At 36.3% G+C, this 27,530-nt stretch overlaps 1 protein-coding gene across 12 annotated transcripts in view; it reads left to right on the forward strand.

Moving 5' to 3' along the window:
• RPS6KC1 (ribosomal protein S6 kinase C1) overlaps positions 1 to 26,437 on the forward strand; it is a 193,621-nt gene extending 167,184 nt beyond the window's left edge. For 11 of the 12 annotated variants that reach the window (XM_057725866.1, XM_057725869.1, XM_057725871.1 and 8 more), the window contains 3 exons: positions 15,011 to 15,093; positions 16,140 to 16,235; positions 25,469 to 26,437. In XM_057725866.1, the coding sequence (XP_057581849.1) occupies positions 15,011 to 15,093; positions 16,140 to 16,235; positions 25,469 to 25,579 (290 nt within the window). In that variant the 3' untranslated portion in view covers positions 25,580 to 26,437. Of the gene's footprint in view, positions 1 to 15,010; positions 15,094 to 16,139; positions 16,236 to 18,406; positions 18,455 to 25,468 lie in introns of those variants that run through there. The other variant, XM_057725870.1, reaches the window with a different exon arrangement.
• The last annotated feature ends 1,093 nt before the right edge of the window (positions 26,438 to 27,530 follow it).

The raw sequence follows: 27,530 nt of genomic DNA on the forward strand, positions 1-27,530 counted from the left end.
GAAGCCATTCCTTTTAGGTTCACTTTGTATCCTTAGATTATCTAGGATGACTCTCTCGAAAGGTTTTATTTTAAATAAACATCATTCATGGTAAATGGGTTCCTTTCATACCATAGGAACACAGAACAGAGTTCAGGAGAGAAAGAGCAAAGAAATAGTCCCCAAAGTGGGAATAAATTGTATAGCATGATGATATAAATACAACACTGTCTAGTTTCCATATAAGGAGAGTTTTAGGTACTTTATTAAGAGATATTTAGACAGATTCTCCTATTTTTTTTAATGAGAGATTATAGAATTTTTTTGTTATGAGAGATTATAGAATAATCTGGAGAATTATAGAATAACTAGAGTTAATTGGTTATTCTTCTCCAGAGGACTTCCTTGTAGTTACTCTGATTTTATTTCTATTTGTGTATACACACATACAAAGCACACGTATATGTAAAAGATTTAATGTGCTTTATCACTGGAACTATTAACTTATCATAATATAGAATAAAGTTTTGTTATAGTATTTTAAGTATAAAGGAAAAATAAAATAAGAAAGTATTCATTTTTTCTTTTACCAATATTTTTTTCTTAGCAGTCTCGTCTCTCATCATAAAAAAGCAGCTAGAAAATTGAACTTATTAAGCATATAAAACACAAAAGACTAGATTTGAAAGTTTAATATGCAATCTAAGACAAGTGAGTAAAATTGTTTATATGTTAGTTATTATGCTAACATAATCACTTAAGTTTCCCATTCTAGTCTTAACAAGTTGATATGGTATCCTATCAGTGTGTCCTTCACCTTTAGTTTCCACCCTATTATGAGCTTTTATAAATGCTTGAAATTTACATTGATATTTCTCTTTGAATACTTTTCACACTTGAGAATTTATAGGTGAATATGTGTGTAAATTGAAGAAGTCCGAAGTGCTTTTTACCGCAGCCCAATCTCCACGCTCCCAGATGTCAAATGACAGCTTTGCTTCCTCTCTTAGGCGATTTCACACTTGGAAACAGCTCACAGCTGACGGTGAAAAGTGAAACATAGAAAAATCATGCTGAAAACTATCTGCAAAATTCAGCTTTAGAGCATGACATTTATTTACTACCACTCTTTGCTCTTCTAGCCTGACTTTATCAAATAATCCATGAATATACTTTCAGGGCGTAGTCTCCCCTGCCCTTCTCCATAAGCATGCTTTACACACGATTAGTTGCTTTTGAAGCATGGTGCTCTGTGTGATAGTTATGTATTTCATAATTAGATCTAGGACTCAGACCATGGATGGTTTAAAAATACCATGAGGGCATCATAGGTTTAAGATTTAGAATATTACGACAGAATTGAGAATTACCAAAACTCAGTATTTTTCTAACATCAGCCATTAACTCATTGCATGACCTTGGACAAGTTATTTAAGACTATTTAGACCTTAGTTTACCAGTAATGAAATAGATTTTTAAGAACTTTTTTTTTAACGTTTTATTTTGAAAAATTTCAAACAGAAAACTTGGAAAAATTGTACACCCATATTTACCCATCACCTAGATTCTGCAGTTAACATCCTATAATATTTGCCTTATCAAACACCTATCCGAAATAGATTTGTTGAATATCAGATGTCAGATGATCTAATACCCTTCTTATACAAAATTTAGTCAAAATTCAAGTCCATCTTATTAAGGCAACAATTTTTCTGCCGAGAAATGAATACTGACTTCTTGTCTAACATCAGTAAGCTTAAAAAAATTATTTTAGGACTTTCTAAGTATTCTATTTTTATTCATTTATAGTTTGTACATAAAGTATATAATATGGAAATGAGGAATTTAAAGAAAATATTTTCATTTGAAGGAAGAAAGCCAAGACAACTTTTGAGTGGGGCGAAAATTAAATGCCAAGATTTTTAACAAACAAAGCTGTTTAAAAGAAGAAAGAATCATTTAGATCTGAGAATTTCTGAGTCCTGGGTAATTTCACCATGTATGAGTAATCTAATTTTAGGCATGCGAAGTTGATAGAGAAAGCAAATTAATATAGATGTATATTTTGAAATAATAATGTTAATTAACCAGGAAATATGGCTACATCCCTGGTCTAGTCTTCCTCCTGCCCGCCCACCCCCCCCCAAAGGAGAAGGAAGAAAAAGGCAAGAGGGAGCTATAGAAATAATTTAAAACAGTGAATATTTGTGGTTAATATTTAAATGTTATGTTTCAAACAGGAACTCTTTTGTTTGATTTACCCTTAAGCAAAACGTCAACAGTAGCTCTCATGTACATAGTAAATGTTTTAATGTTTTCCTCGAATGATTAGCAAGTACTTTTAATCTTTTACCTTTAGTTCCTTATGTGATAAAACTAAATCTATATCTTCTTTGAAAGAACCAGTATCTTTCCAAGTTTGCCATAGAGTAGTGGAAATGTTACACTGAGGAAAATTCCCTGGTGCACTCCACCCCTGTACACTGTTGAAGCTTGTGCTGCAGTGTATAAGGTAAGCAGAAAGAGGTTCAAGTCAGGTCTTAACCTTGTCCAGAAGGGTAAGACCCTTCGGGTGGAAAGAAGAGTAAAGGGTTACTTTATACTTGTTTGAGGATCTGGAACCTTGGGATCCATCCCTAAGTAGGGTATATCGTGGAGCCCTCACAAACCCCCTAATAATGGGCCAGTCACCTTCACCTCTGCGTTAAGGTCACTTCATATTGAAATAGACCCATTCTGAAGCCATACTTCTCATCAGGCCAGAATGTGATTTGTCTCTAGTGGTGAGAATGAGACAGAGTAATAGCCTATTCAGCCCTTGTTATTTGACACCTTAGTGAATAACACATTAATTCCTCTAAAGAGAAGAAATTCTTCAGCTGTTAGAACTAGAGAATTGATAAGGGTGAAAGAATTGATACTGTATTTCACCCCTTCTGTATAAAAACAATGTCTCTGTACTTTTCCTAGTACTACCTGATATTGAGGAATAGGAGTTTACTTCAAGCTTTAGATTACTAAAAGGAAGTTAATTTTAACTTCTTATTTACTCTAAATCTTTTTTCTTTTTGATCTTGGACAAATTTCTTTTTTAGAATAAGAGGAACACGAGATTAGATACTTACAGTTTTACGTAATAGCTGCAGTGTAATGCTTTTTGGCGACTGTTCAGTTAATACAGTGGTCTCACCACCATATTGTTATAAAGAAGAAAGTGAACTATCTTTTACCTCTGATATTGAACAAAGAAGATGTAATGCTGAGTTCAACATTACATACCAGAACTATTGGCTAGCTACTTTGACCAAATCATCAGTTTTTATACCATGTAAAATCTTGTCAGTTTGAATCTCCAGGAAGTAACCAGGGCTGACTCCTTCTAAACAACTCTTCATAAATACTTCCTTCAAATAAATGTTTAAAAATGCTAAGGTTTTAAAAGATTGATGATAAAGCAGATAGCATTCCTGAAGCTCACTTAATAGCAGGACATGTAGCTCTGCTTGCCTAACACAGCAACAGAGCAGCGGGGAAAGAGAGACAACTGCGTCTGTCGTTTTCACAATTTTCAGTGAGCCTTTTTCTCATCAATCAACTGTAATGGCTTTGGTTGGGTAACACTGTGATACCCGATGGCTATTCAGAATGGAGTTGTTGTGATATGATCAATGGAAAATGGAGCATGCTGTTGGTTTTTTTTCCTACCAGAAATGGAGGGTGAGAGAGTAAGCAAGATTGTATAGAGCCCCGAATTATAATTCTAATCAGTCAACCAGAAGTCATATGGTAGTTACCCGTGTCTTATTTTAACTCACAAGAAAACAGTATAATAATGACACCTATGAACTTCCTTGAATGAGTAATTTTTGGCTCTGGAATGCTGAATCTAGTTAAATCAAGGAGCTTTGACTCAAGTTGTGCAGACAATTGCAGGACGGCTCAGAACAGGGTAGCCAGGTCACCACGACAACAAGGAATTAAAGGCTGGGTAGTGGAGGAAGCAGAGTTTTGTGAAACCTCGCCTGACTTAGCTGAGTGTGGTGTGTACTTACATTCAAGTCTCCACAATACAACCCAAGGCCCAGGGTTTCATATAATGAGATGACCTGAAGACCCTGAATTAGTGTGTGTGGTGGCAGGGAGCAAGGCTAGAGACTGGGGTGAGCCAGGAAAGCACGTGTGTGAGAGGTGGAGCAGCACCGCCTCTCTCCCGTCACCTGGGGCGTGCGCAGCACAGAGCCCCCACTGCTGCAGACGCTCCCCTCTGGAAAGTGCTAGCCCCTGTCATTGGTCTTCTCCGATGACACTCTCTGAGTTAGAGTAATGTGATACCGGCAACTTTTAAACAGTACATATGCTCTACTTGACAAATAAGGCATTTGAATCATCAGTTGAGTACAACGTTGAAGGACCTTATGGAATGTGGAACAGATAACTGGGCAGCCAACATTTTCTGAAATATAAATAGACCTATATAAATGTAAATATAAAGTAAGAAAAAAGGAGCAAAATGGCCATTAGAAAGGATGGGCTAGGAAATGCAGATTCCAGGCTCTACTCAGATGTTATCACCAGCTTACCCATTTGTAACACATTTCATGTAATTGTGTGTCTAGATTCTTTCCATTGAACAGGGGGAGGGGAAACCTTGAGTTATCTCCCAGTCCCATCTTCTTCTTCCTCCCAGGCCTTTCCAGCTTCTTTTCCTTACTACCTTGCCATCCATGCCAGGACAAACTGCAGTAGTCATTGTGCTCTGCAGAGGGGAGCCCTGGAAGGTGTCCACTCGACCACCCCACTTTAAGCCACCATCATCTCTTGCCTGGACTCCTGCAGTCCTCAGCTGACGGATCTCCATTCTTACCCTGCTCTAATCTGGGTTTCATCCAGCAGTCAGAGTATGCTTTATTTTATTTATTTATTTTTTAAAATAAATTTATTTACTATTTATTTATTGGCTGTGTTGGGTCTTCGTTGCTGCACATGGGCTTTCTCTAGTTGCGGCGAGTAGGGGCTGCTCTTCATTGTGGTGCACGGACTCCTCATTGTGGTGGCCTCTCTTGTTGCGGAGCATGGGCTCTAGGCATGCAGGCTTCAGTAGTTGTGGCACATGGGCTCAATAGTTGTGGCTCACAGGCTTAGTTGCTCCACGGCATGTGGTATCTTCCTGGGGCAAGGATCGAACCCATGTCTCCTGCATTGGCAGGCAGATTCTTAACCACTGCGCCACCTAGGAAGTCCCCTGAGTATGCTTTAGGTAATGTTTAAAACCTTTCTGGCCTACTGTGTGTAAAGGTGCAGAAGGACCTCATGTAGATCTCTGTGCTCAATGAGACTTAAAGAAAATGCATGTGATGAGGTGTTTGTAGGTGTTTTGAATGCACCATGCTACAAAACACAAGATGGAGATAGTTGTTCAACAAACATGTATTGACTGTCTCTTGTGTGCCAGATTCTGTGCCTAGGAGCTAGAAATAAGACATAATTGGTTTAATGTTGACAGTTACTTTTGAAGATATGTATAAAAAGAAGAGACTGCCCAAACAGAAGACAGACACAGTTGGTTAACTAGGACATTAACAGACTTTATAGGTGAATAGTTATGTTTACAAAATTGTAATTTACCAAGCTAACAAAAGATATGCTTAGCTGTCCCTCTTCTCACAGTTTAGTTCCATGTATTGTTGCATATATAAAGAAAAAAGAAATGCTTTCTTCTGTGTTTCTTTCTCTTAGCTCTTTAGTCATCAGCTGTAGTGGAAGACTAATGCTCAGCCCCTGCATAGAAAATCTTTATACACAGCAAGAGCTGGTGAGAGAAATTGACTAGAATTTTGTAATTCTAGTCCCTTTCAATTAGCAACAGATGCTGCAGGGAAAGACTGTCTGTGTAGGAACACAGGACTAATGTTTCCATGCTCTGGCTGACATGGAATGCTCATTGCAGAAGAAAGATGTTCTTTTTCTTGGTCCAAGTATGTCAGTAATGATAGATCAGATTTAAAAAAAACAAAACAAAACTTTGCCGTACTATCTAAGGCCGTTAATGAAGTCTTGACTCCCTTGAAAGAAAGTTAACGAACTGTAATATGTAATAGCGTTTTAAATCTTAACAAACACTTACAGAATTTATGGAAAATTTAGACACCACAGCTTTTTTTATGATACTACAGAAGTGTACATGTTGCCTAATTTTAAGATTTATAAGAATGTGGCTTAATTTTTAGTCTTATTTGCCAAAGATCTCTCTTTTATTCTAAAAGCTAATGTATTTTTATTACTTTTTTTTCTTTTTCCTGAAAGAGAGAGTTGGAATCCATAAAGTCAGATATTTAATGTCGAAATTTTAAATATTGTTTTGGAAAAAAATCCTGTGGCATTAGAAAACTGTACTTACCACCCTCCCCCAGTGTACTCACTACTGACTGTCATTTTAATGTATTCTGTAGGTCTGTGGCTTTAAAATTGTTCCATCATTCTGATATTTGGATAAAGCGCCCTAGCATTTATGTAACTAATTCTTTCAGCATCTAAATGTTGGTTTAATTTGACTATTATATAAACACATGATTTGCAACAATTGTTGCTTTTTCATTGAGTTTTATGTGACCTCTTAATAACAGTTCCACAATTACTATAACTTTGAGAGTGAAGAGAAATGAGACGTTTGAGATTCTATTTATCTAAAATAGTGGAGTTAAGGAAAAGAGTTTGGGAGAAATGTTTAAGTACTTGTTCTAAATTAAAACAAATTTTTTGTATGTGAAATTCTCTTCTAAGAAAATTCTGAACTTAACTGTATTTCCTATCATATCCTGAAAGGAAGACAGAAACAGCAGAACATACTGCCAGAGGGAGGTTATGGAATTGTCTCTAACGATTTTTGGAATGGGAATGGGTAACTGTTGTTATCACTAGAGGTAAGAAGAAGGATGTGATGACCTGTGTGTGTCTCCCTTAGTGGAAAAACCAGGGAACAGAATCAAGTGATGTCACCAGTCTGAAATGTGCCTTAACAAATCATCAACGAGCTGAATGTAGAATATCAGATTTCCCTTATTTATCAAGCACCATAACAGGAATGTCTCTTTTAAAAAAAGTAAATTCTGAATTTGAGAATTCACAGTTACTTAACATGCAAGGTGATTCATCTTTATAAAGCTTTATAGGAAGGTTGGTGTTCATTTATAAAGCTTGAGTTTGAGATGCGTTTTCTAGCATTTAAACTTCTCTGTACAATTTCCAGCATAGTTTTAGTATTATATACAGTCATTTTTGAGTCATGTCTTTGACAAATCCGTGTGGCTTAAATTGTATAGCTCTAAAAGGCAGGGCTTGGGCCAGTAGATAGTATATGTCTTGATCTCAGCAATTCTGGGATCACTTGGTCTCTCCAGTGTCTTTCAGACTTCCTCAAGATCAAGAGTGTATATTTTGCTTTTTTCCCTTCACTTCTCGCAGAGATGGAGACATTTTATGGTTTCCTGGGTCCAGGCTTTCTGCTTTTTTTTGCTCTTTTACTTTTGAGGAGCAAGACTTATTATAGTACAGTTTTGGGGTTAGATTAATGTTATTATTTTGGCTGTATGAGGGAGACTTAGTAAACTCTGACTATCATAAGGACTATAAAACTCTCTTAGTCTATGTTTTAGCAATATAGGTGACTAATATGGGTTACTAAGGCAGCATTATTTTTCTGAAAAATGTTCTGGCTTATTGAAGTGTTCTGTGAGGTGTTAAACATGAGTAAAACATGGGTGATGACTTAGAGGGCCAGGATAGGGAGTGTGGGAGGGAGTCGCGGTAGGGAGGGGATATGGGGATATATGTATAAATACAGCTGATTGACTTTGGTGTACCACAAAAACTGGCACAACAGTGTAAAGCAATTATATTCCAATAAAGAGCTTTAAAAAAAAAACACACGAGTAAAACAAAGGTAGACGGGGCATATTTTTATGTTGTGATGTCTTCATTATTTTATTTAAATTTGTTTACTTGTGAATTATGATAGTTTGAATCAATGAGATTTTATATTGTGTTAGAATATGAGGATTGATAGTGCTAAAATGGGAGTTCTAGAATTTTACTAAACTTTTCTCACATATTTGATGTCCTCAAAAAAATTTGGATGAATTGAGATCTAATCTGGAGCTAAGCTTATGTCTCCATTACGTTAAAATTAAGATGGTAACAGTTAAATTTAGTGACACTGATTCATTTCACTTGCCACCAGGTCTCTTAGGGGAAGAGAAGGGTGGCTGTGTATAGAAAAGAGAAGAAGGATGATTGTGGGATGCTGGCTTATTTTAGCATAATCCCACTCTTTGGGCATCTTAGGTTAATGGAGGGAGAAGAAGTTATGAGAAAGGCTCATGAGTGCTTTTGAAAACACTTTCAGGATCATAAAATTACAGGTAAAAAGAGTGTTAGAGGTCTGGCTGTCCTCATTTTCAGAGAAGCTGAAATACCCAGCAGGCTCAAACAGTAGCAGAACTAGAGCCCTGTCAATACATTTCTTTGACGCAAAGGCAGAAATTCAGGATTCTTTGATATCACTATCTCTTTTTGAGTTTTTGTGGAAATAATCTGAGAATTTGTTTTCTTAGGGAATAGTTTATTTTTCCCCCTGATCACTTTGCTTAATGCCTATAACCCTGCTGCCCTTGAGGAGAATAAGGATACTGCTTTACCACCCTAGAAACTGCAGCTATAGAATGTAGTGCCCAGGGAAGGGGTACGGGTGGAAACTGAACACACTGAGTTTTATAGGGAAAACATTTTGAAAATTGACAAAAGCAGTGGTAGAATTTATCCTTTAAACTTTTTTTTTCCCCAGAGATTTAAAAAATTCAAGGTAGGAGTTTAAAGGTATTTCTCAGCTTTACTGTGTTATACTTTTTAAAAAAAAATAAATTTATTTTTATTTATTGGCTGTGTTGGGTCTTCGTTGCTGTGCGCAGGCTTTCTGTAGTTGTAAAGAGCGAGGGATACTCTTCGTTGTGGTGTGTGGGCTGCTCAGAGTGGTGGCTTCTATTGTTGCAGAGCACGGATTCTAGGCATGTGGGCTTCAGTAGTTGCAGAGCGTGGGCTCGTTAGCTGTGGCTCACGGGCTCTAGAGCACAGACTGTAGTTGTGGTGCATGGGCTTAGTTGCCCTGCGGCATGTGGGATCTTCCCAGCCCAGGGATTGAACCCATGTCCCCTGCATTGGCAGGCAGATTCTTAACCACTCTGCTACCAGGGAAGCCCTACTGTATTACACTTTAAAAGAAGCCTCACAAATTTATTTGGTATTTCTTTATATTCTCTGCTTTTGACTTTGGACATATACACCTGTTTACCTGGTGTTTGTAGTAGCTATCATGTAGCTTTATATATGAATCAGTACTCTTGGTTTATGCTTAAAATTTTGTATAGATTTTGCATGTAAAGCAGTTTTAGAGTATTAGTTTTGACAGCCACACAACCTCAGTCTTCTTTTTGGCAGTGTAATTTCAAGGTGTATCTTTAAAATTTTAATCTAAGAATTATTGATCGAACTCTTAGTTATAGTTCAGAGTCATCTATTAAAATCAAGGACAGTTGGTCATGATGTCATTTCACATTAATTAATGAATCCCTACTTAATATGAAGTCATTTTGAAGTGGTTCAAGCTGTACTGTTAAGGCGCTGGATTTAAAAACTTGTTCAATGTCTTTTTCCCAGATTTCCATGAGAAGAAAATTAATTTTTCAAAGTTGCTGTCTTTCTTTATTAGCCCCATCAGGTTAAAGATGACATTCAGCCTAGTTGTCTTCAGACTTTCAGAAGCAGTTTTTCTTAGATTGGGATCAGTAGTTTCTTTAGGCCCAAGTGCCAGTAGAACCAATGACAGCCAGGAATGGGGAGGAAAAAGAGAATAAGGGGAGAGGAAAAGAAGCAGGCTGTCAGTGGAAGAAAGAAGAGGGGAAGATCAAGGAAAGATGGGAAAAGAAATGTGGAGTGAGTGAAGTAGACTAAGGTTGACGGTGCTCGAGTGTCACCAGCAGGTATATCAGGTGCCACGTGGTGCATCCTGCGTCCTGGACCAGACAGGGGGCCTACTGAAAATGGGAAGTAAATTGGCTTATGGTCTACTTCAGTCTCTTGTCTGTGTTGCCTGACGTTCAGACTGGGGCTCGTCAGACACTGTGGCATCCACAGTTGAAGCAGTATGTTGGTCACTATCTACCTGTTAAGGACTCTGGCAGAAAAATTTGAGGGATTTCAAGGCAGCATAAAAACCAGTGAACCTGGTTCTTAGACTCCTTAGTCGAGCAAGGTCACAGAACCGAATGAAGGAATAACCCCCTTGTCTGTCTTCTGAAGGGCCTCTCAAACTTTTTTTACCCAAGTGCTTCTGACTGTAGAGGTGATATGAAGTGGGGACCTCCAAGACTAGTAATATGATCCTGAAGTTTTTTAGAAAGTTAAAGTTTTTCTTGCAAATCCATGTTTCATAAAGGGTCTGTGTTTCTTTTAATAATAAAACATCCTGCCCCCTCCCATGCATATACAAATCTTCGATGCTCAGCAGGATGCACTGTGTTTATGGTGGCATCAAGGACCCCCTCCCCACAAACACGCACACACATAGTGACAGAGTTCACCTGCAGTGCGCATGCCCAGCAGTGGTATGGGAAGCAGGCACAACGTGTAGTGTTTGGTGGTCTAGGCTATAGTGGTGATGGCAATTTGGACCTTTTGCTGAATTTGAAAGCTCCCTTTTTAAATTATATTAGCCACTGATAACATTGCATAGACTTAACCACAGTGACCCTTTGCTCAATTCTGATAGGAAACCTTTGTGAGCAGAGACTTGGGGTGTGGTTCTAGTCTGTAGCTCCTCCGAGCATTGTTATTAGACCCTGTAAAACCATCTGATTTTCACAACTTTCTCTTAGCTGACTGGGTCAGATGTTCCTCTTTTCCCTGAACACAAAAATGCAGTATTCTTTCTCCTCCAAAGTCATTCTACCCAAGTAAGTTCTCTGTAAGGATGCTTGGAAATTTTAAACAAATCATGTAAGATGTTAAACATGGTTACTTACATATAGTAAGCAGTCAGTAGATGTTATCTACTGTTTTATTGTTGGCAACTATCATTATTGCAGTATGTACCCTCTAGCAACATTCATACATGGAAAGCGAGACTGGAGGTAGCACATTCAAAACACATGGCCGAGCAATAATTTGGGGTCTTGAGTTGTGAGCATAGAACACCTTTATAAAACTAAGGACTGTATGCTACTTGCTATATGATTCAAGAAAATGACATAACAAATTCTTGAGCAAGATATTTAAAAATAAAGCCATTAACTCTGCTTGTGGGAAAATAATTTTAGTTTCATATTATTTAGCAATGTGGTGAGTACATAGAGTTCTGTGGAGGAAATAGTACCTAGTAGGGTACCTAGTTTGTACTGCTTATATGTGTTGGTTTGAATGAGTCTGATAGGTTGAGACCTCATTATAGAGGCCTGAATATGTACATACATGCCTGGTTAAGCAAGACATTTAAATGTTATTTAATGATTAGTGAGAAGCCATTTCAGAATTTTGAACAGGGAAGTGATGTGATCCATTGCTTGCCTTAGACTGGAAGGAAATGTGCAAAAGGTTATATTTGATGACAGGGCTCTGGTAAGTTTCTTCTGTTTTTCTAAAGTTTCTGAGAACACATATCCTATCTAAAATTTCTAAAGCACATTTCTGAAGGTGATGGTGGCTCTCTGTGGGAATGTCCGAAATAGGGGTGGGGGCAGTGTATTTGAATCTGGGAGGGGTAGCATAAGTACTTTGAATGAGAGCCCCTAAGGAATTGTCTGTCAAGAAAATCACTGTTTTAGGAAATCCTTAAGTATGAGAATCGTAGATTATAGAGCTAAATTTAATCTAGAGACCCTCAGATCCAACCCTCATGTTATGGATGAGATTGAGTGAATTCCTCAAGGCTCTTAACCCAGGACTCCTGATTCCTAGTCCACTGCTGTCTCTAACATACGATACATTAGAGTTGTAGAGGATCACTTCTTGGCCTTTTGGCTAAGATCAAGTGTAAAGTTGTAGAGGAAATTATAAGGAAACAGACTTTTAGGGAGGACTGGCCTATATAACTTCATCTTTCCTGCTCCGACAAGCCTGAATGTTTTCATGCCATCTTGCCATACATTTAAAATTGTACCACTTAGATACTGATGTAGGTTAATAAGTCTAAGAGTGAAAATAAAAATCTCACCACCCCAGAGGCAAAGCACGAAAACATTTTGCTGTATTTTCTCACCAGTCTTTTAAAAAAATACATACTTTTAAAATTAGGATTCTATTGTTTTTAGCTTGTTTTTTAAAAATTTAATCTATCCAAATATTTACTTATATACTTAAACCTTTTCTGAATACATCATTTAAAATGCTTATGTAGTAATATTTCATCAAACTGAGGTGCCAAAATATATAATTAAACCTCTCTTGTTAGATAGTAAGATATGAGGGTGAGTCAGAAATTATCTGCACGCTGGCTGTAGAATTTATTTTAATTAAGTTTTAGAAAAGATAAATACATCATTTTTTGACACAATCTCCTTGCTTTTCAATACACTTTGTCCATCTGTCAACAAGCTTTCGTATTCCCTCATTAAAAAATGTTTTAGGCTGAGCTGCGAGCTACAAACATACCGCTGTCTTCACTTCTTTTTTTTTGGTAATAAATTTATTTGTTTATTTATTTATTTTTGGTTGTGTTTAGTCTTCGTTGCTGCACATGGGCTTTCTCTAGTTGTGGCGAGCGGGGACTACTCTTCATCGTGATGCACAGGCTCCTCATTTTGGTGGCTTCTCTTGTTGTGGAGCACTGGCTCTAGGTGCATGGGCTTCAGTAGTTGCGGCACATGGGCTCAGTAGTTGTGGCTCATGGGCTTAGTTGCTCCATGGCATGTGTAATCTTCCTGGACCGGGGATCTAACCTGTGTCCCCTGCATTGGCAGGCAGATTCTTAACCACTGCACCACTTAGGAAGTCCCTGTCTTCACTTCTTCATCAGAAGTGAATCTTCATTCTCATAGGGCTGCTTTCAGGGGACCAAACAGGTGAAAGTCTGGTGGAGCAAGATCAGGACTAAGTGAAGTTTTTGCAGAGTGTCGACAGTGTGGGCAGAAGTGTGTGGACGTGCATTGTCATACAAGATCACAACACCCTTGGATAGCAGTCCTCTGTGTTTAATCCGAAGTTTAGGCTTCAGCTTTTCAATAAGCATCTCTATCCATTCATACACACTTCTTCTTGACAAAACACTTTCTCCTTACTGCACACAAAGTCTTTGATAAATGACACCAGGTATACCCTCAGACCACGAAAAACGAATCACTGTACACTGCTCTTTTGTGCAAATCACAAGTGGGGTATCCATTTTTGCTCTTGTGGTTACAAATGAACTGATGTAACACGTTCACACCTGCATAGCAGTGACTGGGGAGACAGTAGCCCAGTCACTGAATGGAAAGTACTGATAAGACAGTGCGGCCAACAGAAGTTTTAGTATAACCGGAGTGCGGATAATTTTTGACTCATTTTGTAGTTCTCAGTTTTTCAAATAAGCTGCTATTTTATGAATGCAAATGGCTCTCAGAGGATTAGAAGACTTTTGGTCATTCACACAATGATTTGAGTTAGTTAAATATCTCTGTTTTCTTTTTCCCACCTATCTGAGAGCAGCTAAGTTAGAGAATGGAGGTTGTGGTTTAGCATGTAGCACATTAAGGAGAGGAGAGATGGGTAGGAGCCAGTGTGAAGGGTGTAGTTGTACATAGGCCTTCTGAAACCCAGAATGGAGGAGGGGCAGGGATAAGGAAGGAGGTTGCTGAAGTGGAGTAATTTCAGTATTTTGCATAGAAATGGCTTTTTTTCTCTTTTTCTGATCCATATGAGCTTTGCTTCTAGACTTAAAACTCAAGCTGTGTTAGGAGTTTTTTGGTCCTCCAACACAGTAGATTCGCTAGGTGTTGATTAAAAGGCTGGGCACCAGAGCACAGCTTCCACTTCTTATTGTCCAAGTTCCAACCTAACTACTTAAAACCTTTTCAACATGATTGTTATGAGTTGTGGGCTACCTGCAAACAAATAATAAGCGTGTTTTGTCAGTCTAATGGAAATGAAAGGGCAGATATATTCAGGCTTAGTGACTAATTGAATGTCATTAGGAAAGGACAAGAAGACATCAAACATGACTTAGGAGCTAAAAGCCTCAAAAATGGTGAAATGAGGAGTTATTGCTGATTTGTGGAGAAACCTGAAAGATGACACCTGAAAACTCATATTACATTTCAGGAACTTGTGCTGGTGAGAGATAGGGATAACGCAGATACAATTGTAATTTAGAGAGATTCTAAAAGCCCTTATCTTAGCCAGTAGTTTCAGTTGTGGCTTAAAACACCACATCTATCTGTACTTCTGAATAACAGAGTGGGTAAATTTTCATGCTTCTTTAGTTGAAAACATTTGATTATATAGGAGAGGGATGATACTATAAACTAGGTCTTAGTTCTGCTGCTGATTTACTATATGACATTGGACAAGGCGTTTCACCTCTTTAGTTTCTAGTCTGTAACTCAAAGGATAATTAACACTGGTTTAGATAATTTTCGAAGTTCCTTTTGAAACCTAGAGTCTTTATTTCTAAAACAAAAAATGACCCCTGAGATGGGGTTGGCTGTACATTCTCAAATTTGAAAATTTAAGCAAAATGCTGACCTAGTAGATTTGGAGTATAGCATCTTGAAGGTGTCCCTCTATCAACTAAAGAACAAATGTCTCAGTTTAATATATGACTGCATAAAAAAAATGCAACCACAGTAGGTGACCAGAGGGATAAGTAACTTTCAGGAATTTTGAAAGCCCAGTAGTATTTAGTATGTGCTCTCTCAGCATTAAAAAGGTCACCTTGCTAATACATGTTAATTTTGAGAGTTTAATTGACCTTTGGAATTTTAATATCAACCTTTTTTGGTGTGTTTAGAGGTTGGAGCAATCACGGAAGAAACTGAAGCCTGTGATTGGTGGAGTTTGGGTGCTGTCCTTTTTGAACTTCTCACTGGCAAGGTAAGCAGTGACCTGGAGGTTTAGTAAGTTTATCCAGATGCTACCATGATTTCAAATTGAGAATGTTTAGCCTTTGCCTTTAGTTTTCAGGTCAGGGACTAGGTAAGAAAACCTTGATATTAAAAGGGAGGGGGCTGCCAAAAAAATGCAAGTTTATCAAGATTCCAGATTTGTTAAAAAGTAGAATTGTGTTACACTGAATAAATTGATGGTAAAATTCTGTTATGTCACATTGTTAGTACATAGCAAGATAGAAGACTAGACATTCTCTTTTTCTTTGATTCAGTTTTAACAGAGTTGAATCTGTAAGGTTCATGTAAGGATTTATTAGAATTTTCTGTATGTTTTAAACACCTGTCTGAAACCAGGAGGGAATTACATTATAGAAAATTAATGTAGATATTAAAGGTAGCATTATCTTTTTTCTCAATACTGTAAATTTTTCCTGTCTGTCCTGGCCTAGGGACAGAATATATACTCTCTCTGGTCAGTAACTTTTAAGTAAGATATTTGAGGTTAATAGTTAATAGATTTTAATAGAGTATTGTGCAGATTGCCTCCTGGGGTGAAAACAGAGGAAATGAACAGTCATACCTTGGTAAGTAGTCAGTTACCTTAAATATGTTAATACTGAGCTCCTAAGTGGAATGTACAAGTCACCTATACATACATTTAAACCAGAAAGTGCTATACATATATAAAGCATTATTATTAACAAATTTTCAACTTCGAAGGTTTTTAAGAACATTAAAAAATTCGTTTTACTTTTTGGGTATAATGGAAGCATTTTTATTATGAGCCGTTCTCTTTGTAACTAAGGGAAAAGGGCAAGTGGCATAAACTTATGGTGATGACTGCCTGTATTTCAGTTAAAAGTTCCGTAGGCTTACAGCCCTTGTCCTAAACTGCTTAGAGGGCACTGTGGTGATTACTGCACCTCCAGTTAAGGTGGCCGTTGAGCTCTCTATTTGTTGTCCATAAACACTGTGATGGAACAGAATATGATGTTATTTGGAGTAAGAAGTGTACCTGATTGATTGTTTCAGACTCTGGTTGAGTGCCATCCAGCAGGAATAAATACTCACACTACTTTGAACATGCCAGAATGTGTCTCTGAAGAGGCTCGCTCACTCATTCAACAGGTACTTTGATTGATCTATTGGCCAGGTATATCAACCATGCAAATTAGCAGAGCTCACAGCTCCAAAACCTTAAAGAAATTAGTTTTGGGCAAGAAAGACCCATTACTAATTACAAATTCAGAACTAGTACTGTATGTCTTTAGGCTTCTACTATTATCTAAGTGTGGATGATGTCAGAGAGAACAGTTAAAGCTTGTTGGTATCACTTTTTTTTTGAAATCCAGGCTAGTGTTTAGTCAATTTCATATATCTGTGTAGGCGTGAGATTTAAGTATTGCTTTTAGCTTGTCTGCAACTACTGTATTACATTTTGTAACCACATATGAACGACTATTTTCTTTTCTTTTCCTTTTTTTTTTAACTTTTTAAAGATTTTATTCCTTAGGGCTAGTCTTGAGATAGTGCATGGTGAATGGCTATTTGTAATCTTTAATTCATATTTATAAACTTAGGAATGGGCTACTTAGGAGAGAAGTGGTAGAAAATCTTGCCAAGTTAGGTCACTTATAGATCCATTCATGGAGCTTGTATATTTGTGTCAGAGTATTTCTGGTGGCTTTGAAGAAAGAGACTATTGATAATTAAAGTTCAGTATCCCAGAGGTAGGCTTGGAACTCTAGTGAGTTCCTTAAATTGATTCCCCACAGGTAAAATGCTCGTCTAGCATTGAAGAGCTAGTTTTGATGAGTACACTGTGGGTTGTTAGCATTGAGGTATGATAGGCTCACAGCAAATCAGTTGTCATGACTGTGATCCCCTATACTTTTGTGAAAGTATCAGGGGAAAAGTTATTTGAAAAAGATTGAGAACTAAAATTTTTGTTTAATGAAAAATGAATTATTTTTTAAATCAGGGAAAACAAAATTTGTATAGAAAGAAAGAGGAAGAAAAGAAAGAGAGAGAGAGAGAAAGAAACAAAGAAACAAAGAAAGAAAAGAGGACGGGAGACTATAATAAGAAGAGAATTACCTAGTATTCTCTTGAGCAGTGATTTTGGTTCTGTTCAACAAATATATGTAAGGCATAGTGTCATAAGCTACAAACTTGAGATTCACAAATAATTATATCACAGTTGGATTTGATAAAGGCTATCAGAGAATTTTAAAAAAAATACTTTGGCAAGTCCGGATAAAGAGGTGTTATAATTGATGCAGTGGTGGTATTAGGAAAGTTTTTGTGTAGTGAGCGTTATTTTTGCGGAACCTTGGCCAGAATTTTGGCATGCAAGTTTGGATGTGGGGAAATAGCTGGGTGGAATGAAAAGCTTGAACAAAGGCAAGGAAGGAGTCAGAAAGACTCAATTTGGGAAATCAGAAGTTTGGTTTAGCTAGAGTACGGGAATGATTGTAGGGATGAGTAATAGTAGTAGATGAGTATAGAAAGAGAAGTTAGGGTTCTCTTACCACAAATAGCAGGGGAGAATGATAGTATTCAATTCAGTAAAAAAATTGAGATCTGGCGTTTTTGTGCACAAGAGTGAAAGGATCAGAGTTGTGTTTCAGGAAGATTAATTTGCCCAGAGTGTGTAAAATCTAAAGAAACTTAATCAGGTTGGGAATAGTGAGATGAGCATATCCTGAGCACTTTGTAAAAGGATTAAGAGGTAATGCAAAGATACATAAAACATTTCATTCTAATGGGAAAAAAAAAGACAGCTCCTCATTTGATTTCATCTTTGTTGTGGCACCGCAAGGTAAATTCAAAATATTTTTTTGGCTGTTAATTTAAGGAAGGCTAACAACTGCTATTTTTTGTTTCTCTTTCTTAAAGAAGTAGTCATTATTATATAATATTAAGAATAGAATTCCCCACATTAATTAATAAAGGTCTGCTGCTGCTGTCTATGAGAATTTATATTGTTAAAGGAGTCTGAACTTAAGATATGTTAAGTTCCCGAATACAGATATGTATAGCTTATATAGTAAAGCAGCCTTCTGTCATTGGCCTGCCTAAGGAAACCACCACTTATGTTAAGGAAACATCATCCGGAAAGGGAAAAGGGGTCTCTTGGCATGATTAGCAATTTGTCATTTTGACTTTCCTCTTCCACTACCTCATGGTTCATAGAGGTCATTTTAAAAAACCACAGAATGATTTATATGGAAAGAATTACTCCGCTTTGGGGAGATTTTCCCCTCTTTGGTCTTTTCAGCTTCTTGCTTTCTTCCTAGGTTTCATAATTGCCTGTACCCATGGTATTCATCTCAGTCCAAGTGAATGGTGCTAAAGTAAGCATAGTTACATTTAAGTGCAATTTAAGAAAAAGATACTTAACATTTTACAGATCCTCAGCGTGTATGTTTATACTTCACAATGTATGTTTAGTTCTTTATGACACAATTGCTTTGACAGTTGGAAGATACTGTGTGAGAAAAAGACCTTCAAAACAAATTTCTGTGCCTCCATTACTCAGCTTTATTGCCTATTCTTTAGGAGAAAGGAGGTTGGCAATGACTGTCTTGGTTTTGCCACTGGCTGACACATTCTCTTTGCAATAGAACCTTTGTGTGATCTCTCAGAAGGCCTGGGATAGAATTTAAAATGGCAGAATACCCAAGACAGTCATGGGTAAAATAATTATACTTTTGCCTGTAGATTTATATTTGCAAATTTATAGAAGAGTCTATTAACTAAGGTAAATTGACTATAGTAAAAGTCAAAATATGAACTTTTATTAGAATTTCATAATGAGGTCATATTTTGGAAAGAATGGGGGTGGAAAAGCCAGTTGTAACAAGAAAGAACTTATATGTTTATATGTTTCCTAAAATATTAAAAAACATGCTCTAGTTATAGTTAATTCTTACCAAGGTTTAATATTTTAGATTTATATTCAAATGTTTGATGCCTTCCATGTTTCAATCAGTAGACATGAATTGTCTGATTCTGAAAATGGATTTTATATGTTTAGGATATTCTTCTGAAGTTTATTTTATAATAGAAGCTTTTCTCTTAACACACTTCAGCAACTTCTAATATAAGAATTCTTTGAGCAGTTTGCTTTAATAGAAAGTAGTCATTTTGAATGCTAGATACAATAATTTCAAGTGAAAAGACTGTGAGTACAGTCTTTTGAAGTATATGCATCACTCCCCTTGTGAATTTGGTGATATCAAAGTGAAGTAATAGATTCTTGGCATTTGCAAATCACACATTCATAAGGCAGTAAAATGTTGTGATTAAGAGCAGAGGTTCTGGAGACTTTAGTACCTGAATTCAGATCATATCCTTGCTACCTACTACCTATATGATCTTAAACAAGTTATTTAATTTCTCTGAGTCTCTGTTTTCTCATCTATAAAACAGAGATGATTATAGTAACTATTCATAGAGTTGTTTTAAGGTCAATGAATTAACCTATGTTAAGCAATTAGAATAATGCCTGGCACACAATGTGTCACACAGTGTTTTGTATTATTCTTATTGATAAGGCAGCAGTGAAAGCTTATGACATGTAGTAATTTATAATTTGATGAAGCATATAGTACAGGGCTGCTGCTGTAAGAGTGAGGCAACTACTGTTGATACAGTTGAAGAGGTCTAAAAAAGTAGTGGATTGGCACATAATAGGACATCAACTGATATTTTTATATAAATAAATTAATGATTAGTGAATAAAAGAAAAATAGAAATAAAAGAAAAAGAAGAAATAAAAGTTTAGGTTTGATTTGAATAGTGGGATTTCCTATAGGTATAGAACCATTAATGTAATCATCCAAATATTTCAGTTGCAGTTGACTCAATTCTGTGGAAAAAATTATATGTTATAGGAATATTCTCAGATTTGAATGGCTATAGCCATATGAGAAAGTTGGAAAATTCTCTTCCCAAAAAAGGAAATTATAAAGTTGGGCAGAATTGGCAAAAAAACCAAAACAAAACCAAAAAAGCAACATCTTAGTGCTCTGGAAATTGATCAAAGGGATACAACAATCTGGAAAGTATTTACTCTTGAAAAATAGCTGAACTTTGGGAAAGAATTGGTGGGACTCTGTGGCATTCTTGCCTGGGGCTACTTGCATTCTCTCTTCCTGCTTGGTCAGGTGTGAAGGTTCTGCTGAATTGGGGGTAGGCCATGAAGACCAACCCTGAGGCTGTATGCATGTGCAGGGAAAGATCTCAGTAGAAAGTAAAAACCAGGACAGACTTGAAAGTAGCCTAAGTTTTGAATGTGTTCTCCTGCCTGTTGGCATAGGATGGAAGCTTTAGTGGCTAAGGTATTTGAATGCAACCTCATTTTAATCACTGGCTGACCACTAAGCTATGCAGACACAGGGGTGACCCTTAGGAAACTCAGCTTAAAAATGAAAACTTAAAACTTTTTTTCTTAAAAAAGAAAAAAAAATGAGCAGAGGTATCAACCTCTGCTTGTTACAGTGTGTTAGGGGAAGCAGATTTACAGAACTAGCTGAAACAAATTACCAAACAGAGAATTAAACAACCAACAGCAAGATAACAGTCTTCATGAGAAAAAATAAGACTCCAGAGTCACTAAAATATATTATCTAAAATGTCTTGTTTTCAGCAATATGTTGTAAAATATCCACAGAAACAAAACACTGTGATCCATAGGCAGAGGGAAAAAATGCAGTCAATAGAAATTACTCTGAGTGTCCCCAGATTTCTGGATTTAATATAGACTTCAAAACAGGTATTATAAATATGTTCAAAGAACTAAAGGAAACCATATATAAAGAATTAAAGGAAAATAAGACAATAATGAATCAACAAATAGAGAGTCTCAGTAAGGAGATAGAAATTATATTAAAAGAAAAAAAGGAACCAAATAGAAATTCTCAAGTTGAAAAGTACAGTAACTGAAATGAAGAGTTAAGTAGGGGAAAAAAAATTCACTGGAGCATTGCAACAGCAAATTTGAGACAGATCAAGGAAAAAGCAAAGAACTTAAAGACAAAATGATAGTAAATTATCCAACCTGAAAAACAGATAAAAAAATTTGAAGAAAAATGAACATGGATACAGAGACTTGTAAGATAATACTAAATGTACCAATATACGTATAATGGGTATTCCAAAAAAGAGAGGACTTAGGGAAAGGGGCAGCAAAAAATGTTTAAGAAGCAATGGCTGAAAACTTCCCAAATTTGATGAACAACATTGAGATGTATCCAGGAAGCTTAGTGGACCTTATGTGAGAGAATACAAAGACATCCACATAGAGATATTGTAGTCCAATTGTTGAAAGACAAAAACAAAGAGGAAAATTTTCAAAGGAGCCAAAGGAAAACAATTCATTGTATCCAAGGAAACATTGATGTCTGACTTCTCATCAAAAACAGTGAAAGACAGAAGACAGTGGAATGACATATTTAAAGTGCTGAAAGGAAGTAACTGTCAGCCAAGAATTCTGTATCCAGCAAAATTACCCTTCAAAAATGAAAATGAAATAAAGAAATTTCCAAGTGAAGACAGAGAATTAGTTGCTAGCATTCCTGTCTTACAAGAAATAATATCGGAAGTCCTTAGGCTGAAAGTTACCAGATAGCGACTTGAATTCATAGGAAGAAATGAAGAGTGCTGGAATGATAAATATGAGTTAATAGAAAAGACTAAATATGTTTTTTCTCATTTCTCAGCTCAACTTCTTTTAAAAGACATAAGATTGTACAAAGCAATACTTACAACATTGTGCTGGTAGGTTTATAATATATGTAGGTGTAATATGTAGTATTTTATGACAGTAAAAGACAAAGGAGGAGAGAAGGAATGAAACTATAGTGGAGCAAAATTTCTACATTTCACTGGAATTGTTAGTATTAATCTGAAATAGATTGTGATAAATTAAGAAGCATATTATAATCTTGACAGCAACCACTAAAAAAATAGTAAAGGAAAATTAATAGAGGAACTGAAATTGTGCAGTGAAAAGTATTTGACACAAAAGAAGGCAGCAAAGGGAAATAAAAAAGACAGTAGACATAGAAAACAAGTAGCAAATTAGCAAATGTAAACCCACCATGTCAATAATTACATTCATTGTGAATGTCTAAACATGCCAAACAAAAGGCAAAGGTTGTTAACTGGATTAAAAAGAGATCCAACTATCTGTGTACAAGAGACACACAAGTTAAAAAAACAAATAGGTTGAAAGAAAAAGGGTGGGAAAAGATAAACCATGCAAACAGTGACTATAAGAGAGGTGAGGTGGTTTTATTAAATATCAGAGAAAATAGATGTGAAGACAAGAGAATTACCAGGGACTAAGATGTTCTTTAATGATGAGAGGATTAATGCATAGAAAGATATAACACTTACAAATGTGTATGCTCTAATAACAGCTTCAAAACATATGAAAGCAAAGTCTGATTGAATTGAAGGAAAAAATTGATAATCCAGTAATAATAAATGGAGCCTTCAATACCCCATTCTTGATAATTAATAGAAAATCAGCAAAGATATAGAGAAGACTTGAACAACATTATCAAACAACTCTGACATATATAGAATAATGATTGCAGAATACATTCTTACCACATGCACATGGAACATTCTCCATGATAGATTCTTTGCTATGCCATAAAACAAGTTTCAGTATTTAAAAGGATTGTAATCATACAGCGTCCTCTGACCATGACAGTTTTTTATTCAAAATCATGAATAGAAAGAGATCTGGTGAATCCATCATACCAGATATTAGGAAATTAAACAACACAGTTCTGAATGACCTGAGTCAAGGAAGAAATCCCAAGAGAAGCCAGAAAATGTTTCTTATGGAATGAAAGCAAACACACAATATATCAAAATTTATAGGATGCAGCTACATCAGTTCTTGAGGAAAATTTATGGCCTTAGACAGAAAACAGTGGTCACAAATAAAAATCTCACCTTGTAACTGAGGAAACTAGAAAAAAGAAACTGTAAAAGGCAAAACAAATCCAAAGCAAGCAGAAGAAAGAAAGAAATCAATGAAAAAGAAAATCTTCATTGGATAGAAGAGAAAATTAAGACAAAAATTAAATCACAAGTTGGTTCTTTGAAAAGGTCAGCAAAATTGGGAAACCTTTAGCTGACTTCAAAATAAAGGTGAAAAGACAAGGGAACCTAGAGTATCCAAAACAATTTTGAAAGAGAACAAAGGAGTACTTATACTCCCAATTTCTACAGTCAATATAAAGCCACAGTCACTACTTAATTACCATGATATTAGAGCAAAGATAGACATATAGATCAGTGGAATAGAATTGAGAGTTCAGAAATAAACTGTTACATTTATGGTCAATTGATTTTTAATAAAGGTGCCAAGATAATTTGATGATGAAAAAATAGTCTTTTCAACAAATGGTGCTGGGAAAATCAAATATTCACATGCTAAAACCAAAATGAACTAAGACCCTTCATTCATATGATATGCAAAAATTAAGTCAAAGTAGCTCATAGACCTATATGTGGGAGCTAAAACTATAAAATTGTAGGAAAAAAAGTAGGAGAAAATTACATGACCTTGGGTTAGGAAAAGAATTACTAGATATGACACCAAAACAGGATCCATAAAAGAAAAAGAAAAAAGAAAAAAATGATAAAGTGAACTTCATTAAAATTACAAACTTTTGTACTTTAAAAGATACCAGTAAAAAAATGAAAGACAAGCCACAGACTGGGAGAAGTTATATGCACATTATGTAACTGATAAAAGATTTGTTTTCAGAATGTATAAAGAACAACTCAGTAAGCAGACAGCTCCGTATAAAAATGGGCAAAGATTCACCAAGGAAGCTATATTAATGGCTAAGAAGGATATGAAAAGATGCTCACCTTCATTAGTCATTAGGGAATATAAATTAAGACCATAATAAGATACCACTAATACCCACTAGAAGGGCTGTAATAAAAAAGACAGACAGTATCAAGTGTTGATAAGAGTGTAGAGAATCTAGAACTCTCATACATTGATGGTGGAAATGTAAAATGGTGCAGATACTTTAGAAAAGTTTGGTAGCTTCTTAAAAAGCTAAACATAAACTTAACACATGATCTAGCAGTCCCACTCTTAGGAATGTCCTTAAGAGAAATGAAAGTATGTGTCTGCAGGAAGTCATATATGTGAATGTTAATAGCAATACTATTAATTATAGCCGCAACCTGGAAAGTCCATATGTCCGTTAACTGGTGAATATATTAACAAAATGTGTTATATGCAAATAGTGGAGTGCTATTCAGAAATAAAAAGGAACAGACTGTTGATACCTGCTACTACATGGATGAATCTCAAAAGCATTATGCTAAATGAAAGAAGGCAGCTGCAAAAGACAGTGTATTTTTATGATTTCATTTATATGAGATATCTGGAAAGGGCAAGTTTAAAGACATAGAAAGCAAATCAGTGGTTGCCTAGGGCTGGGGATGGAAATGTGGATTAACTGCAAACAGCATGAGAAAACGTTTTAAGGTGATCGCAGTGTTCTAAAACTGGATTGTGGTGATAGTTTCACAACTCTTTAAATTTACTATGAATCAGTAAGTTGTACACTTACAAGAGATAAATTTTATGCTATATGAATTATCCTTCAGTAAAACTGTTAAACAAAAATTTGAGGATGCATGAATGTCTTAAGACACATTCTTTCAGTATACCCAGGGTTGTCTATAATTGTATATGACTACTTTTATTTTCCCACACTTAACAATCCTGTTGCATATAACATTAACTTATTTTATACCGGGTTAGTATTAGTGAAGAAGTCGAAACACTTTTTACTCATTTGGTCACAGTGTTCCATATGAGTCAGCTATTTCAAAGAAAGCAATTTTGGATATGAATTGGCTTATTCAGACCTTAGGTAAAGTTTAGACCCAGTGCATATGTAATTGACTAGGGGTTGAAAGACTTATTGTGCCTCCCAAACTTTCTAATCATGAAAGGAGATCCTGGATCTCTCAGAATTTGTTGCAATATCTAATTAATGTTATGATTATGCTTTTGGAGTAGGAAATTGATAGGTACAACTATCCTGTTGTACAATATGAGGATGAGAAACAGTGAGTTACTCAAGGTCATATTTCAAATCAGTTGAAAAGTCGTAAACTCAGATATATTGCCCATCACCCCACAGCTAGAGTGGCATAATTCCCTTTCAAGAAATATAGTCAGTTGGCTGTCAATCAAGTCCATTTGTTACTGGGGTTGAATTTAGAAGTTCTTTCCTTTCATATATTTTTATTTTCCTTTAATTCTTTAGTTGGATTCCCATTACTCACATTACCTTCCTTTTTAGCTCTTACAGTTCAACCCTGTGGAGCGTCTTGGTGCTGGAGTTGCTGGTGTTGAAGACATCAAGTCTCACCCATTTTTTACCCCTGTGGATTGGGCAGAATTGATGAGATGAGCATAATGCCAGGTTCTCTGCACACATTCTGATCTTCTCTGTGACAGGCATCTGCAGTACAGAGGCAGCTCTGCCTCACACTCAGTTATGGGGCACCAAGCACTGGGATGAAGATCTTTAGAGGAAATGGAGAAAGAAAAAGCCTGAGAGAGGACAATTCCTTTACAGTTACTGTCTGGACAAGATATTGGCTACATTTGCAAGGGGCTGTTATCTACAAACCTTCAAACAGGTGTGATCTTTATTTTATCTGCATTTAGTGTTGCAGATGAGTTGTAAACCCAACTAAAAGAGGAATGCCCTTCAAGAACTTCCTCTGATATGAAACTCCAAGTGGAGAATGAAGTGTTGCTTGAAAGGAGGACCTTTCCATGGCAGCTGATAGTGCGCTCCGCTAACCAAGACTGGTTTAATATGATCAAATTAATATTTGCTGAATAATATATACTAAAAGTGCTTCATGAATAATGTCATCTGTGGAGCTTAAAAAGTGAGAAAAAAAGAATGTATACATCATGTCTGATAGGATGCTATATAATTAATGTATGTCGAATATGTTCCCATATTCATTCTTTCCAAAAAGTCCACATGAGAATAAAACATTTCATGTTGTCAGCTTTGTACTTTGTTGGTTGATGCTGCTAACAGAAGAGTGCATGTGAGCACTCACTCTTGCCTCTCTCTTCATTTTTATCTTTCCATGTTCTATACCCGCTGCCAGTTCTCTTATATTCTGTTCTTCCTACCCCTATTAATATATAAACAGCAAAAAAGGGAAGGGAGTATTTATTTCCCCAAATTGTATCAACTTAATAAGAACTAAAGAATCATGATGTAAAATAAACGTGGTAAAAATTTAAATCTCTTTCTCATTTAACTAAAGATTTTTTCAAAGGCCTCTCTTCCTTTCATTTTGGAATGTTAGCAATTTCTGTTGCTTCTTACGCTTGACTTCATTTTAGTTTTTTGGCTTAGTATCCTAAGAACCAAAGGATCTCATCTAAATGGGATTGAATGGCAATCCTGTTTTATTATGTATTGATAGGATTTCCAGACTTGACCTCCCGTGACATTGTGTAGAAAGAGCATGAGTATTTATACATCTCCAAACATTTGTATTTGTTATTTCTTTCTGTTGCTAAGATAGCTCCTATAGTCCTGCATTGTTTACAACAATTTACAAAGTTTTTAAGTTAATGTCTATTTTTTAAACTTTATCCAAAGAAGAAAGAATTGTCACCATTTCCAGGTTAGGAGCCACTAACATAATGAAAGTTTTCTGTAAGTTTTAATTCTTTGTATTTTTGTACAAAGAATTGAGATCTGTGTGAGAGCCTATCACTACTTCAAGAGCATCTGCACAGCTTCCAGCTGCCATCAGCCAGGTCCACCCATCAATTTAAATGGAAGCAGAAAATGCTTTAGTGAGACAAAGGAAATGTGCAAGCATTTTTCCTTTTTCTATTATCCTACTCCCCCATTTTCCTTTTTGGTCCCCTTATAACCTGAACCCCAGCTGAAGAGCTGCAACAACACCGGGATGGGGAGCAGGTCACCAGGATCATAGCTCAATCAAGATGACATCACTCCCTGGAACTGGATTTCAACTCACTGGCCCCCTGGCCTCATAACAGGAACTCATGCAGGTGAGACACAAGACTGACTTCCTGTGTAGGACTAGTAGGAAATCTGCAAGTAGTTAGAGCTGGCCATTACAGAGCTTCCTTCCAGAAGTGCCCTATGACATGAAAGTAGGACTTCACAGCTAAGGTGAAGCTCCCAGCCCTACCACATGATTTTGGTCCCTTGGATTCAAAGGACAGTGTTAACAGGTGGTTGCTGTGTTAGTGTGTTGACACAATTCCATTGCTTCAGTTTCTGTCTCCCCCCCCCCCGCCCCCCCGTGTTTGGAACTTGTGCTTAATGTAAATACATCATTCATAATCATGGT

This window comes from Hippopotamus amphibius, chromosome 3 (genome assembly GCF_030028045.1).
Source record: "Hippopotamus amphibius kiboko isolate mHipAmp2 chromosome 3, mHipAmp2.hap2, whole genome shotgun sequence".
In the NCBI taxonomy this organism is placed as follows: Eukaryota; Metazoa; Chordata; class Mammalia; order Artiodactyla; family Hippopotamidae; genus Hippopotamus; species Hippopotamus amphibius.